The sequence below is a fragment of the Sphaerodactylus townsendi genome, linkage group LG02 (genome assembly GCF_021028975.2).
Source record: "Sphaerodactylus townsendi isolate TG3544 linkage group LG02, MPM_Stown_v2.3, whole genome shotgun sequence".
Taxonomy (NCBI): Eukaryota; Metazoa; Chordata; class Lepidosauria; order Squamata; family Sphaerodactylidae; genus Sphaerodactylus; species Sphaerodactylus townsendi.
Genome location: NC_059426.1, coordinates 4517080 through 4532783, shown reverse-complemented (window position 1 = coordinate 4532783; position 15704 = coordinate 4517080). Strand labels below are relative to the sequence as shown.

At 44.8% G+C, this 15704-nt stretch overlaps 1 protein-coding gene across 2 annotated transcripts in view; it reads right to left on the bottom strand.

Annotated features, from left to right (window-relative positions):
• The window catches only part of GTF3C3 (general transcription factor IIIC subunit 3), a 36789-nt gene extending 22578 nt beyond the window's left edge, over positions 1–14211 (bottom strand). For both annotated transcript variants that reach the window (XR_007243530.1, XM_048484985.1), the window contains exons 1-10: positions 14038–14211; positions 12470–12575; positions 11214–11395; positions 9373–9496; positions 8196–8387; positions 7392–7557; positions 5802–5949; positions 4218–4290; positions 3408–3482; positions 1242–1345 (exon numbers count right to left, since the gene is read on the bottom strand). Coding sequence is in view for 1 of the 2 variants with exons in the window: in XM_048484985.1 (XP_048340942.1) it covers positions 1242–1345; positions 3408–3482; positions 4218–4290; positions 5802–5949; positions 7392–7557; positions 8196–8387; positions 9373–9496; positions 11214–11395; positions 12470–12575; positions 14038–14139 (1272 nt within the window). In the remaining variant the exon portion in view is untranslated. The remainder of the gene's footprint in view (positions 1–1241; positions 1346–3407; positions 3483–4217; positions 4291–5801; positions 5950–7391; positions 7558–8195; positions 8388–9372; positions 9497–11213; positions 11396–12469; positions 12576–14037) is intronic.
• Positions 14212–15704: the final 1493 nt, after the last annotated feature.

The window sequence follows — 15704 nt, the reverse complement described above, 5'->3', positions numbered from 1 at the left end:
CAGCCGGGGAGAAACAGCAATAGGAGAACACGTGATAAACCAAGCTGGATACAGAATGTTATTGGAAAACACAGAAATTCTGGACCACTCTGACAACCACTAAGTCAGACTACAAAGAGAAGCCATTGAAATCCACAAACACATGGACAATTTCAACAGAAAGGAAGAAACCATGAAAATGAACAAAATTTGGCTACCAGTACTGAAAAACACCAGAATCAAGACAGTGACTAATGAACACCACCCAGACACAGGATGTCTCCAGGCAGAAAGCAGTCAAAGAGCTAGTGAACACCACCCAGAACACCACTCTAGGCAGCAATCAATCAAAGGGATCAAAAGGCCAGGCTACCACAATGCAGATGCCCTCACTAATTGATTATGCTATCTTCATGGTTACTCACATGCTAAATGGGTGGATCACACCCAACACATGCAAATCAAGCTTGCTAACTGCACCCTTTACATTTGTTAACTGGCAAATGGTTCTTTCTCCCGCCCTGGACATTCCACAGGTATATACACTCCATTTGCTTCACTACCATCCGATCCTCTGAAGATGCCAGCCACAGATGCAGGCGAAACGTCAGGAGAAAATGCTACTACAACACAGCCATACAGCCTGGAAACCACACAACGCTCCCTTGACAGCTATTTCCGCGGGTTAGCTTTGAGAACAAGATGGGAGCATAGTGCAGTAGTGAAGACCTACCCACTAGCCATTTACTGTTTCTCTTAGCCACTCTATGACAAATCAGGGGGTCCTAATATTTAAGGTCTAAAACAAGGGCATCAAACTCATTTGTTACAAGGGCCGGATATAACATTAGATTGGCACTGGGGGTGGCTACCTCAGCTTGAGGGGGCTTATCAGGCCGGTGAGCCGGCTGAGGAATCCCCCCCCCCATCCCCCATTCCTGGGCTCGCCCAGATCAGGAACGAGGGGGGGGGGGCTGCCTCAGCTGGCTCACAGGCCTGATAAACCCCCTCACAGAGCTGGAGCCAGCCCCTGGGTTGCATATTTTACACTCCTGGTCTAATGGGAGAATATTGTTATTAGTCAGGGCCAGGATCTGAAAAAAGGTGAATGGAGTTGGACTCGTTTTTCTTTCAACCAGCAGCTTCCTTGCCTTGCATGACAAAGAGTTGAAATGGAGGGGAGTTTCAAAAGCCCTCTTTGGATCCCAGAGGCCAACCCAGGAAAGCTGTCCACGCATTCCGTGGTCTGGTTCTGTACTTACGTTGAGAGGCTCCAAGATGTTCAAATGCACCAAGCAAACCATCAGCTTCACTGTAATATCAATGGGAACTCCCTCCGGAATAGAACAGGTAACCTTTTCTGAAGCTGGAAGAAAACCAAGACGTCATGTCAGCAACTAGGTCAATCTGGTTTCCGAGGGGAGCTGTGTGGGTCTGCCGCAGAAGTGCCACATTCGAATCCAGAAGCACTTTGAGAGATCAGCAGTGTATCTGGGATAAGAGCTTCTGAGAATCCAAGCTCTCTTCATCAGGTATCTTTGGCCCCTTCCGCACTCGCAAAATAATGCGTTTTCAAACCACTTTCACAACTGTTTGCAAGTGGATTTTGCCATTCCGCACAGCTTCAAAGAGCACTGAAAGCACTTTGAAAGTGCATTATTCTGCATGTGCGGAAAGAGCCTTTGACTCTCACCAGTGCAGATCTTGAAAATCTTATTGGTCTCTAAAGTGCTCCTGGATTTGAATCGAGCCACAACACTGAATCGAGACCAACATTCTGGTCTCTCTCTTTGCAGCTGACTTTCATCTTTGTCTTCTCTGATTTTTTTTCTTGTTATCATGTATACTACTGGAGTAAAAGTCTTATCTTGCACATCCCCTGTGTTGTTTCTCAACTGTACTTCAAAGTCCACTACAAGAAGCACATGGGCAGAAATGCCTCTGCCTGCCTTCAACTCTTCCCCCAAGCAACCTTTTTCAAACAAATGCATTGCAAAATTTTTCCCCTATGAACACTGGTGGATTTCGCACAGCACAAATATAACGTTTTTAGGACTATTGATCTGTTTTGGCTTGCAATGCTTGGGTTCTCCTGCACAATGGAAACACAAAATCCCAAAACGGATCTTTTTATACCATTCTAAAGACATTGTATTTATGCTGTGTGGAATCCCCCACTGACGGATTGCTTGATATATTTGCCTCTGTCATGTTCAATGTGAACTGAAACACTAAGAAGAAAGCTAAAAACTTACCCAGAGGAAAACTGAACCACCTGATAGATTTATATCCCACTTCTCTTCCCAACTGGGGACCCAAAGCAGCTTTACAAAATAATTCTTCTCTCCTCTATTTTATCCTCCAATAGCCACCTTGTGGGTGAGGTTAAGTTGAGAGCATGTGAGCAGCCCAAGGTTACCCAGTAAGCGTCAACAGCAGAGCAGGGATTTCAAGCAGTCTCTCTCAGCCCTTCATCTGATGCTCTTAACCACGTGACTATACCATGCTGCTTCCTAATGCTAAACTACAAAATATGCTTACCGCCACAGAGATCTATTGCCGTCTAAAGACCAGACTATATGATCTGGAATATCGATCTCTTTTGAGCACAGCGCAAAGCTCTTACTCCCCGCTATACCTTGGGATCATTCCCCAGAAAACAAGCTGGGCTGTATATTTGGAACAACCAGTTGATTACAAGAGTAGATGGGCCATAACCAGAGCAAGATGCAACTCTTTCCCCTCTGTTTACCTCCAAGGGCGCTTTCTCAATATTCCATACAACGAACGTCGCTGCCAGTACTGTCCCTATACATTGGACTCAATTTCTCATATTTTGCTGTATTGTTCAAAGTTTAACAACTTTAGAACTGATTTGTGGGCACTGTTACCAACAGGATTCACACTATTCTCCGATAAAAGAAAAATGTTTAAGCTCCTGAATAGTTCCAATGTAGAAATTTCAGAAGCAGTTGCCATATTTTTAAGGTGTGTTTTACAATTTATTTTTTATTTATTTTATTTATTTATTAAACTTTTATACCGCCCCATCCTCTAGGGGCTCTGGGCGGTGTCTAGGTAACAATGTAACAATGAGTGATTTTTTAATGTATCTGGAAATGTTTGACATTTTCTTGATGATATGCCTATTAAAGGTTCTGGACTGGACTGGACTGGCTAAATTACAAGATGGACCAGTTCCCATTCCAACTAAAATAATCCCAGATTTGAATGAACAAAAGCTGTTTTTAAACTGGTCCATAAAGATCTGCCCATTAATTGGACCACAGGGAGAATGTGGACTTGCTGTCCAGTTCACACCACCTTTCCATAGCAGGGGCCATTACTATCTTTATACCCAGGAATTAATAATCCCACTCTTTCAAACTGCTGATTTAACCCAGTTTTGAGTAGAGTGACTCACTCACAAGCAGAATTGGTTTTACGTGCAGAGTCTTGGGGGTCGGTTGCTGATCCTTGCCCCTGCTCCATTTCCTCTGGATCTTGCATTTGGGAACAAAGAGAAAGACAAAAGGAGAGAGACAGACAGACAGAAAGAGACTCTGAATGCTTACATAAACCCAGAGTGGCTTAAGCAATTGCTCTGTTTTAGCTGCTTTCTTCTAGCACCACAGAGGAGTCTTTATCAATAAGCAAATGAAACAGAAACACAATCTTAACAGAAGACTAGGGCACAAGGAGCACAAACGCCATAAAACCTCACGATGCATTTATGAATGTTCATTCTGCTAACATGCTTGTTAAAAACAGATTGAAAAATAACCGAGCTGAAATAACTGGCCTGCTCCCCTAAAGAAAGAAGGATCTGTTAAGTAACTGCTGGACCAATACTGGAGTTATGCACTGCCAAGTCTGTTCAGTAACCACACATCCAAAGATGCCAGAACACACACGCACACGCACGCAAACACACACTGTAAAGCTCCACTTTGCCCTCCGCTATTACTGGATGTGTCTGCTTATCCTCAGAAGCAAAATTTTGTAATGTCTGGGGGTGGGATCACTATCTATTATTTTAGTGGCCACAAACAGCATAGCGCATTTAAAGCTATTTAACTGCTATAGAAGTCATATAGCAACGCATAAAAGAGTTGCCACTTCTCTTCCAGTTTTAAATGGGAACAAATACAATAAATAGCAAGGAAAATTTAATCACATCTCTTTAAACATCAGAGCAATTCAGAGATTACGTTTACAGACACAGTTTAATACAGTACCTTTATTCTCTACAGGTGACTCACTTTCTTCCTCTTTCTTCTCAAGCACAATCCCTGAGAAGTCTGTAATAACCTAAAAAAAGACACAAGACAGTTGCATGAGGCTGACGTGAGAGGGCAAAAGAGAACAAAAACCTTGGAGCTAATTCAAAAATTCAAGAAGTACATAGTACAGTCCTCTCATAGGACTGTATCACCTCAAAAAGCATATGGGAGATTACTGTTTGAAAGGATCTCAAGATCTGGAAACCCTTTTGGTTAGGCAATCCCTTTCCCTTAAGTGTAAGGATGTGTTACTGGCAACTGAGATCAAGATAATTCATGCCACAGTATTCATTGAAAGTTGATCCATGAAGAAAGCTGATAGGAAGAACGTAGATTCCTTTGAAATGTGGTGATGGAGGAGAGCATTATGGATACCATGGATCCCCCAAAAGACAAATAAGTGGGTTCAAGATCAAACCTCAGCTGTCCCTAGAAGCTAAAATGACTAAACTAAGGCTATCATACTTTGAGACATGATGATAAGACAAGACTCACTGGAAAAGACAATAACACTAGGAAAAGTGGAAGGCGGCAGGAAAAGAAGAACAAACACAAGATGGACTGACTCATGAGATGCACTGACTCAACAAAGGAAGCTACGGCCCTTTGTTTGCAAAACCTGAGAAAAGCTGTTAACAACTGGATGTTTTAGGGATTGTCAGTTCCTAGAGTCACGACGAGTTGGCACTGACTTGGCAGCACTGAACAGACCCAGTCCTCCACCCAGATATATTCTGAGGTAAGAGAATGATACCGTAGATCCCTTCAGTGTCTGATTCGACTCTTAGAAGACCACCCACATCCAAATGACAAGAATGTCTCCTAAAGTGATTAACAGGGGCATGCTAAGCAGTCTTATCTAAGCCTACTGAAGTCAATGGCTTTACAAAGGCGTAGCTCTCATTAGGATAGCACAGTAAGAATACCCTATTAAAAATACCATTCGCATAAAAAGATTTGACACCAAAGGCAGAAAGACAGACAACTACACAACTGTGGAACTCCCTTTATCCTGAAAAATCACCAAAGCTTAAGTGATCTTCTGGAAGCTCGGCAAAGCCTTTTTACTGTCTTAAACAGTTAGCAGCCGAGCCAGTAAGGGAAGTGAGGTTTCAGTATTAAACAGGTTTTATTGTATTTATATACTGCTAGTATAATATGCAAGTGGAGACCGTGATATTTGTGGAAGATCCCTTCCGCCTCTTATCCTTCTCTCCTCCCACCAATGCCTGCTGTAGTTCCTAGCCATCACCCCTCCCCACAACCACCCAATGTAATCTTTTAAGGATTTCAGATTTCTCTGCAAACTTTGAGGGTGGGGGTCCTCCAAGTTTGCAGAGCTATTTGTTTTGTCAGTCTGGTCCCAATCTGTGGATTTAAGCATCCGCAGATTAGATCACACCTGGCTACTAGATATATGATTAGTACACCATTCTGGAGTATCGTAAGACAGAGTGCAAAATAAAAACTAAATTCATCCCCGACCATCCTCCCAATGGGTCTAGAATGGCTAAGCTGTGTAGTACATCGTGTGCTTACCGCCAATGCTTTGTCATACTGCTTGTTAGAAATATACAGTTCGGCAGCTATATTAACATCCTCCACAGACACAAGGTTTTGGTGTTTGCTGAAAGCTTCCTCCATGATCTCAATTGCAGCTGCGATATCATTGGCCTCATAGTAACTCCTAGAGAAACCAGCAGCGAACATTGATGTCAGTCCATGGTTAGAAGTTAAATTAAATCCATGAAGACCTACAGAGGTCTCACGTTAAGAAGGTATTTGTGGTTGATCAACCTGTGTCATTTAGACTGCTGCTGCTGCAAAAGAGAACTCCCCAAACCTACTCATCGTGGTTTCATGCAAAGTATCTGTAAATATTAATTTTGCTAATATGCTAATTCTGTGGCCGCCCCCCCCCCCCATCTCAAGATGGCCTCCAAGGTGGAAACGTTTGTCCTCACTGCTGCCCCGTCTCTGTGATTACCACCTCAATCTCAAACACTTACACCACACTCTTTGCTCCAGTGGCTGTCAGAATGTCACCATAACACCAAGAGAAAACCTTTTACCTCACTGTAGTGAAGAAGAAGAAAGAAGAAGAAAGAAGAAGAAGAGGAGGAGTTTGGATTTATATCCCCCCTTTCTCTCCTGCAGGAGACTCAAAGGGGCTCACAATCTCCTTGCCCTTCCCCCCCTCAACGAACACCCTGTGAGGTGGGTGGGGCTGAGAGAGCTCTGAGAAGCTGTGACTAGCCCAAGGTCACCCAGCTGGCATGTGTGGGAGTGCACAGGCTAATCTGAATTCCCCAGATAAGCCTCCACAGCTCAGGCGGCAGAGCGGGGAATCAAACCCGGTTCCTCCAGATTAGATACACGAGCTCTTAACCTCCTACACCACTGCTGCTTCCTGCGGGCAATCTTCATCCTGCTGCTTTGAACTGACAAAATGTCATCTCACGAATGAAGCTACCGTACACAGACTCATCAGGACCAGTATTGTCTGCTCAAACTGGCAGCCGCTCCTGGGGTTTCACCAACTGCCTGGAGATGCTGAAGACTGAACCCGGGACTTCTGCATGCAAAGCACAGGCTCCGACACTGAGCCATAGCCCCTTCCCACCACTGGTCCCTTAAGGTCAGTATTGCCTACTCAGACTGGCAGCAGCTTTCCAGGGTCTCAGTGGGAGGTTTTTTACATCATAGGTTCGCCACCACTGGCGTAAGGAGTCTCAAGAGAGGTTTAAAAACTCCTTTCCCTTCCTTTCCCCACAACAGACCCCTTGAGAGGTAGGTGGGACTGAGAGAGTTTGGACGTAACTGTGACTGGCCCAAAGTCACCCAGCTGGAGTGGGAAAACAAATCTGATTCACCAGGTAAGAGTCTGCCACTCATGTGGAGGAGAGGGGAATCAAACCCGGTTCTCCAGATTAGAGTGCGCCTACTCTTAACCACGACACCACGTTGGCTCTCCACTACACCACAAAGCAGATCCTCGACCACTGAGCCACAGCTCTGCCCCCACATCCCACTCTTAGCACCCAATACAATGTTGCCTGCAAGGCAAAGAAAAACAAACCCAGTCTGAAACGAGAGAGACGCCCACTCAATGTTTCCCTAAACGCTTACTTTGCCATATCCCTTGCCAAATGCATAAAGCGGTCACCATCAAAAGGGGTCAGAAGATTCAAAATGCGCCTGTAGCCATCCATGGCCAGCTTATGTTCCCCCAGCTGCTCATACAGGCTTGACCTCTCCCACAGGTAGCGCACGTTGGTAGGGTCGTATTTCAGGGCTGAGCAAAACAGACAGAATGTTATTACGGACTTTGTACTCATACAAACACCAGCCAAGTTCCCAACATTTGCCTGAGGAAAAGTTCTCACAAACCCCGAAGTTTTCAATCATTTGGATCAGTCCCAGTATAAAGGGATTACATGGATTTTCTTTCTCATTTTTCACACTCACCTGAATTCTTACCAACGGCAAAAGGAAGGAAATCAGACACCTGAGCATGCATATTGTACAGACCTTCCATGTTCAGCTGCAGTATACCTTAGAATGCTAAGTATCAGGGACAGACAATTAGGGCTGACTAATTTTTCACACTAGTCAGCATTGGACCGACCTCCATGGAGAAAAGAGGAAATTAATTCCAGCAGGGAAATTCACTCTTATGTATGAATGAATTCGTGTCACTCCTGCCCCCCCCGCCCCCTCCCCCCGAACCGTACAGAGCATTGCTTGACTCTGATATTGCTTCTCTTTTGCCCTCAGAATTTCACAGGAAAGCTGCTGCTTACAAAAAGAAAGGTTGAAATAAGAGCAAATTTGCTCAGTTGCTTGAACGCTGCTGCCAGTGGCTTTACATCATGCCCATTACGGACTCTTTGTTAGCCTTCAGACGAGCAAATGTTGAATCCGCCTGCTTACCTTTTGCGTAGCAGAAAATGGCCTGCTTAATATTGTCCTGTTCCAGTGACATTTCCGCTAGCCGCACCCACTCCTCTGTGTCGCTGGGGTTTAAGTGAGCAGCGATCAGTTCAAACTGCAAAGATTTCTCCATGTCTCCTTGATCTTCGTAAATCATGGCGAGCGTTGAGAATGGCTCGTACGCAAGAGGAGCTGATCAAAATAAAGCAAAACAAAAAGCACTTGCATTGAATCCACTTTAATCATCCATGTTTTTGTTTCAGTCCATGGCTGGGGAAAAAAATGAAGCAAACAAATAAAAATAAATGAACAGTCCACCACCAGTGCTTTTATATCCAGCAACGTATGACTTGTAGGACCTGTATAATAAAGCACTATTTGTTTATTAAAACGTTTCAGCCACATTTATCCTGCCACAAATAGATGTCCAAAGCGACTCATGATTCCAGCCAAAGCTAACAAAGAGATCATTAAGAAGATCAGCCATCCGCTTAAGCAGAATTCATTGAACTGTGAGGGCATTTGGACATACACATCTGGGCTTCCTAGCCCATATCCTGTCACTTGTGTATACAGGCACAAACACACAGAAGGCCCAAAGCATCTCCAGTTGCACTCTACACACAACCAAGAGGCTCCATAAATTTTCAGTCAATAGAATCAAGTAAATAAATGCTATCAGCTTTCCAAGGTCAAAGACTTAACGGTCGCTTCACATACAAAGAAGGAAAAGGAGAGAAATATGTTTAAATATAGTTCACTTTTGAGAACAAAACACTTGCATACTGTAAGGAACTTGCAAAGTCCAGGCCAAAAGTAACATTTGAGTTCTTTATTGATCTGGCATTCTAAGTCAATCACAAGCAATGCGGGAACTGGCCTCCCAGCACTCGAGCAGCCGCTTTTACGGGCTCCCCTCCCAGTTCCCATCAAAGTTAGATAAACACACCTGTAGTTCCCAGCCGAAAACCACATCGAAACAGTTTCACACAGACATGCAGGAGAAACAGAAGATACAGAAGCTGGAACCTACAGATACCGAAAACACCCCCCAAATCTGGGCTGCGCGCCAGCCTTGGCAGAGGAAATCCTCTAAGGTTAAGCAGCAACCTTACACATACAACACATACACATTTCATGTGTCCCTCTTCCGGCCAGTGGCAATTCAAAAACAAACCTTGCCTGATGATCTCCATGCACATCAGAATGGCCTCTCCGTGTTCTCCTCGAGCAAACCTAATGTTGGCTTCTCCCATGAGGCCCCTCAAAGCTCGGGGCAGTTTGCTGCGGGGCCTTTTTTCCTAGGAAAAAGAACTATTTTAGGGCGGTGGCTCGATTAAAAGAACTCTTTAGCAGAAGAGCTGCTTGTTTTCTTTCAAGCGACAATCCTAAGAAAATGTCTTGGAATAAGCCCCAGCAAGCGAAGGCCATTAACACGAGCAGGGTTTGCATCCAACCAATTTTTCCACTGGTGAGAAAATCAGGAGAAGCCCCCTTGAATCATCCAAAATCGGCTAGATGGGGGATCACGGGACCAGCGTGAACACAAGCCACAGGGCATGGAGGCTGTAATAAAGCAGGAAACAGTGCAAGACTGAATGGAAAAACTGGCTGTGGCCAACTGAACTGGACATGTGCATAAACCATAAAAAATCAACACTAGTGCTGAAAAAAGTTATCTCTTTTTTTGGGAGGGAGAAGGGGCTTGTTTTAATTTATATTACAACTAGCGGGGCCCGGCCACGCGTTGCTGTGGCTTATTGTGGTGAAATGGGAAAGGAACAGTAGCAGCAAATCAATTACAGAGGCCAACAGTACGTGCTCATGCAAACACGCAGACTGATACTGTGCAATGTCATTGATGTGTGTGCCCGCATTCCTTGAGGGGTGGGGGATGGAAAGGTGCTGGGGCCCCTGCCTCCCCTCCCTTCCATGCCACCCCTCACTGACTCCCCTCTCTCACTTCTCTTCCCTTGTATGCCTCCCCCTCCGTCCCTTTCCTCTCCCTCCCTCTCTTCCCTTGCATGCCACCCCTCCCTCTCCCTCCCTCCCTCCCCTCTCCCTCGTGTGTATGTGTGTGTATGTGTTCCACTTCCACTCGAGTTACTGCCTATGTACTGTTTTCACTGCTCATATCTGGCCATCTGAGCGAACATTCTAAGCAGCACGAACATTCTAAGGGTGACAGTTACACACAGGCAGCTGCATGTCCTTCACCATAGAGCGCCAGGAAAAAGGCGTTTTACCTGGGCCAGGTGTGAAATTTCAGGTATGTGAACATCTAAAAACACTCTCGCCTGGCTGACTATAGTGGCTGGGAATTTTCAAAGGAATTGGCCCAGCAGTTACTGAGGTATACTGTCATCCACAAAAACACTGTTAGCTTTTTATATATATAGATTATCGCCTTTCAGAAGAGGCATCACTTGATGAACTTGACTGTTATAAAGTTATTGTTGCTTTACGCTCCAGGTTATATTATTCACTTCCAATAAAATATAAACTAGTCTTTTATTAATAAGAATGATGCTTGAACCAAAGATATTCGTGGAACTGATAAATTACATCATTTCATCCTCAGAAAAGCAACTTTTTCCTTAACTAGACTCCTTGGCAGAGATTTATAATCACAGTAACATTCTAGCAACATTTTAGAGTGAAGAAGGAAGAGGAGGAAATATAGAGCGTGTCCAGATGGAAATTAACACTTGTTATTCTAGCCACCATCCAGCTCCAGATGTATGTAGGAACAGAGAGTAATCTACGTTCCCCATGAAACTATTGCCACTATCTAGCCACTATCTAGCCAATGCACAAAGGCTTAAATTAAAAGTCTGATTCATAATCCAGTTGTAGTATTTGAGTCAGATATATGAGAAGAGGCCCAGCTCATCACAAAGATACCTGTTGCGGGACCAGAGGACCTTTTCCACGAAGCTCCAAGCATTAAACATGTCCACTGTTTTTCAGTAGACTCAGCAAATGCCCTTGGGAGCTTTTACGGTTTGGAATACTTGCCTTCATCATTTTCTTAGTTTCTCTATTAAGCACCATCTCCAGGGCAAAAACGTCTCCTGCTGTAGGTGGTTCAGAAGTTTCTTCATCCTCCTCCTCTTCTTCCTCTTCCTCCTCTTCATTTTCCCCCATCATGGAAGCAAAAACTCGATGAACCGATTTACTGACCCCATCTGATGTCTCCTCTGAAAAAAGAACGATACAGATTTACAACAGTGTCAGTTTCAGTAAAGTTTGTGACCAATAACGAAATTTGGGAATTCTGAAACCATGGAACAGCAACTGTCTATATTTTGTTTATAATTCTGCAGAAAAGAATCTCTTGCAGTTCAGCCCCCAGTCTGATCCCATGGATTATTTTCAGCTGCAGTGACGCAGTCAATGCAGCCTTTCCTCTGAGCTGAAGATAATTCCCAAAATTGGTCTGCCAGAAATTCCCCACCCCAATTTAGCCCTGAAAACGGTGAATGTTTTGGGAGTGCCAGGTGGTCCAAAACCTTGGAGAAGCAAAGTGGAAGGAGGACCAGGCCGGTAGAGTGCCTCCAGGGAAGATGTGAGCCCTTCCAGGAGGAAGATAACAAAACCTAACCATTTCCTTCCTAACATTAAAATAAATGTTATGAAAGTTCACAGAGAGCAATCCTGCACTTGGTCCACAGTAGCACAACTGACAGCAGCACAATAGACATTGGCTAGTATTGATGCACCCTCCAGGAGCTGAAGGACAAACTGAAGACAGCACCTATAATGCGCCTCACTTCTCAGGCTGCTATGCTAAAGGGACTACAGGTGGTTGATGGTAAAGACAGCAGGGAGGCGGCTGGGGTTGGCAGAAAGCCACAGCCAGTTTGTTGCGACCCCATAGAGTTTTCAAGGCAAGAGATGACCAGAGGTGGTTTGCCACTACCTTCCTTTGCATAACAACCCTGGACTTCCTTGGGGGTCTCCCCTCCAAGCACTTCTAACCAGAGCCAACCCTGCTTAGCTGCTGAGATCAGATGAGATCAGGCCAGCCTGGCCTATCCAGGTCAGAATGAGGATACCTAAAACCAAATGTATTAAGTGGATACCATCTTCTCCTATTGCATCTGGATTACTTCTGGGGCGGGGGATGAAAATCCCACAAATGATTTCCATTTCTACAGTGCACATTCCGCAGACATTCTTGAAACAAGGCAAACAATGATACATAATTTATTTTTTCATGAGTGACCCTGGCGCATTTATGTTTCTTCAGTTAAATAGTTGGTAACACATACCTTCGACTTCACTGTGACCCTCAGTTGCAACATTCGACCCTTGCCCAGAAGTAGACGGACCATCTGGATCATCGACACTTTCCTCCGTGAGCGCATTTTCTCCATCCTGAAAAAATAAATAAATAAATAAATCAGCAAAAGTGTAATGAAAAGATCAGTTTTAATTTGCTATTTATACATAGGTATAATCAGGTCTAACTTTTAAGCTTTATTTTGTATCCAGTTGTAAATTTTGGTCTTTGACTGCAATAAATTATTCTTCTACAGATAATATAATAAGTGGGAAGTTCACTGTGGATCTTCACTCACCCCTTTTTTGGATAAATGTTACCCATAAAACTGAACTCTTAAGTAACCAATTCTTTTTGCACAAGTCCTGCAAAATGACAACTAAAATACGATTCATGTGAAGCTGTGTTATATTGAGTCAAACCACTCCACTATGACCAGCAGCAACTCTCCTGGGAGTGGGAGAGAACTTCTGCTATTCCCAGCAGCTGTCATTCCTCTCTGGGTTCTGTCATTCCAATCTCAGAGCATAACTTCCATTTTATTTATTTATTTATTTATTATTAAACTTATATACCGCACTCCCCGGAGGGCTCAGGGTGGTTCACATCAAACAAATAATAAACAAACATCATACAGTTAATAAAAATATACATTAAAACACAGCACTCAATCATAAATTAACATTTCAAACAGCAGGCGGCATCCAACAACTAAAACTCCTCTAGAGGAGACAGCATATTCCAATCTAAGGCCATCATTCCCGTCACAGAACACTTCTACTATTCCTAGAAGCTGTCATGCCAGTCCCAGAGCAGTGTATCTTGAACTGGAGACCTTCCTATGAAATCTATTCTGCACTGCATGACAACTTTCATGTGCTGTAACACACTACAATGAGCCAATGCAGATCAATTGGCATTCCTTCCTTCCATTATATTTAATGGGCGTGCCACTGAGGGAGGAACCTGGGAATCCCCGGGAATTACAGCTCATCTCCAGAAAACAGAGATTGGTTTCCCTGGAGGGTAGTGCTTCTCTGGAGGGTAGAGTTAATGGTATTGCACCTCCCTGATGTCCCTGTTCATGCCAGAGTCGTTATCCCAAACCAAATCATTTCAGAGCACTAGCATGTGTACAGACACTGTTTTTTAGCGACACTACAAAAATCCACTGGCTTTACTCTAGTGCCGTGGTGGCGAACCTTTGGCACTCCAGATGTTATGGACTACAATTCCCATCAGCCTCTGCCAATTGGCCATGCTGGCAGGGGCTTATGGGAATTGTAATCCATAACATCTGGAGTGCCAAAGGTTTGCCACCACTGCTCTAGTGTAACTATCCTGACGATGCCCCTTCCAATAGACAAGATGGGCCGACCTGGGATACACCCCACCCGGCCCCTTCACCCCTGTAGCTTTTGAAAAGCGAGGGGGATTCGAAGCTCCCCACAGAACTGCAGCGCGGGAAGACGAAACCGGCGCGCGCTTAAAAACAGCAGGCCTTTCCGGCCACCGACCGGGTTGCCCGGCAACGCCGAAGCCCCGGCGAAGCCTCACCTTCTTCTCGCGGCTTTTCCGCTCCTCCCGGCGCCTCTCAAACTCCTCGAAGGAGATTTTCCCCTCCAGATACTCGATGAGCTCGGGGCTGAACCCGGACATTTTGCATCCTCCGCACCAAACCGCGGGGGAAACTTTTCGCCGGAGGACCCGGCTGTCCCGCACCTAAATGGGTCCGACTGAACTGCAGGCAACCGTTTGCGCATGCGTCCTGCCGGCTGATTGAACTGCGGCTGTCCCGCACCTAAATGGGTCCGATTGAACTGCGGGCAACCGTTTGCGCATGCGCCCTGCCGGCTGATGGGGGGGTGTTTGGAGAAAGGAGTAAGATGCCTTTGTCTTATAGCACAGGTGTCAAACTCGCGGCCCTCCAGATGTTATGGACTACGGTTCCCATCATCCCCTGCCAGCATCATGCTGGCAGGGGGGATGATGAAACTGTAATCCATTAACACGGCCTCTGGAGAACGCAACGAGATTGACCTGCAAATATCTTAATATAGGAAGGAGAAAGAGAAACATTAAGGGGGGGGTGACCGAGAGGAAAAATCATGAGGATCCACCAGGATCCGTGTTTTGCAAGCAGGTTTTGGCGCCAGGAAATGTGGGAGCCGTGATTGTTTCCATGCTGCCTGTAGACCAGGGGTGTCCAACTCTGGCGCTTCAGATGCACGTGGGCTTCAATTCCCGTCAGCCCCTGCTGGCATGGCCAATTGGCTGATGGGAATTGTAGTTCATGAACATCTGAACCACTAGAGGTGGACACCTCTGCTGTAGACTAAGACATGCTTGCTCTTTATCAGTGGTGGTGAACCTTTGGCACTCCAGATGTTATGGACTACAATTCCCATCAGCCCCATGCCAGCATGGCCAATTGGCAGAGGCTGATGGGAATTGTAGTCCATAACATCTGGAGTGCCAAAGGTTCACCACCACAGCTTTCTTTCATTGTAGGTGCAGAAGAAAAAGAAGTAGAAAGTCAGAGCAAGTGGTAGAAAGTCAGAGAAAGAGAAAGAGGGTTTCAGATTCAACCAGAAAGATTATGTCTTCCTTCCTTCCATTATTTTTTCCTATATAATGGAAGGAGATTAAGCGGCAACCATAAAGAAGCTGCTGACCAAAGGAAATCATTGCGGGCCTTAAAACCTATTCTTCTTTTTTCTATTGCTGAAAGCTTGGCCCTGAATAACTCCCTAAAATGTCCAATTGTTCAAAAAAAATTATACAAAATGGTGCAAAGCTAAACTGTTTTTAAGATCCTGTTGTACACCAAAGAGATACACTCAAAAAAAGTTGCTCTCTTTCCTGAGGAGAACAATAAGAAGGCCTACAACAGCTCGAAAGCTCAGGCTGTTTGTCTAAGGGACTAGAAGCAACGGCTAAGTATGCTCTATGATACAAAAGAGAAACAAGGGTTTTGATTCACATAGCGTCAAAGAGAGTGAAATACTGACATCTTCCAATGAGGATCTTGGACAACCCCAAAGGGCTGTGGGAACAGGGAAAATCTCCACCTTTTTGTGATTGATTGATGATGTGGGCATTTTGGGGTGTATTCTTTGCTGCCATTTTGATATAGCTTGTCATTAATACTATAAAAGTGAGAACGCACCACCATTTTAGGTGTGGCTCCCCTGATATTGTCTTGCCTGCAGTTGGCCGAATAA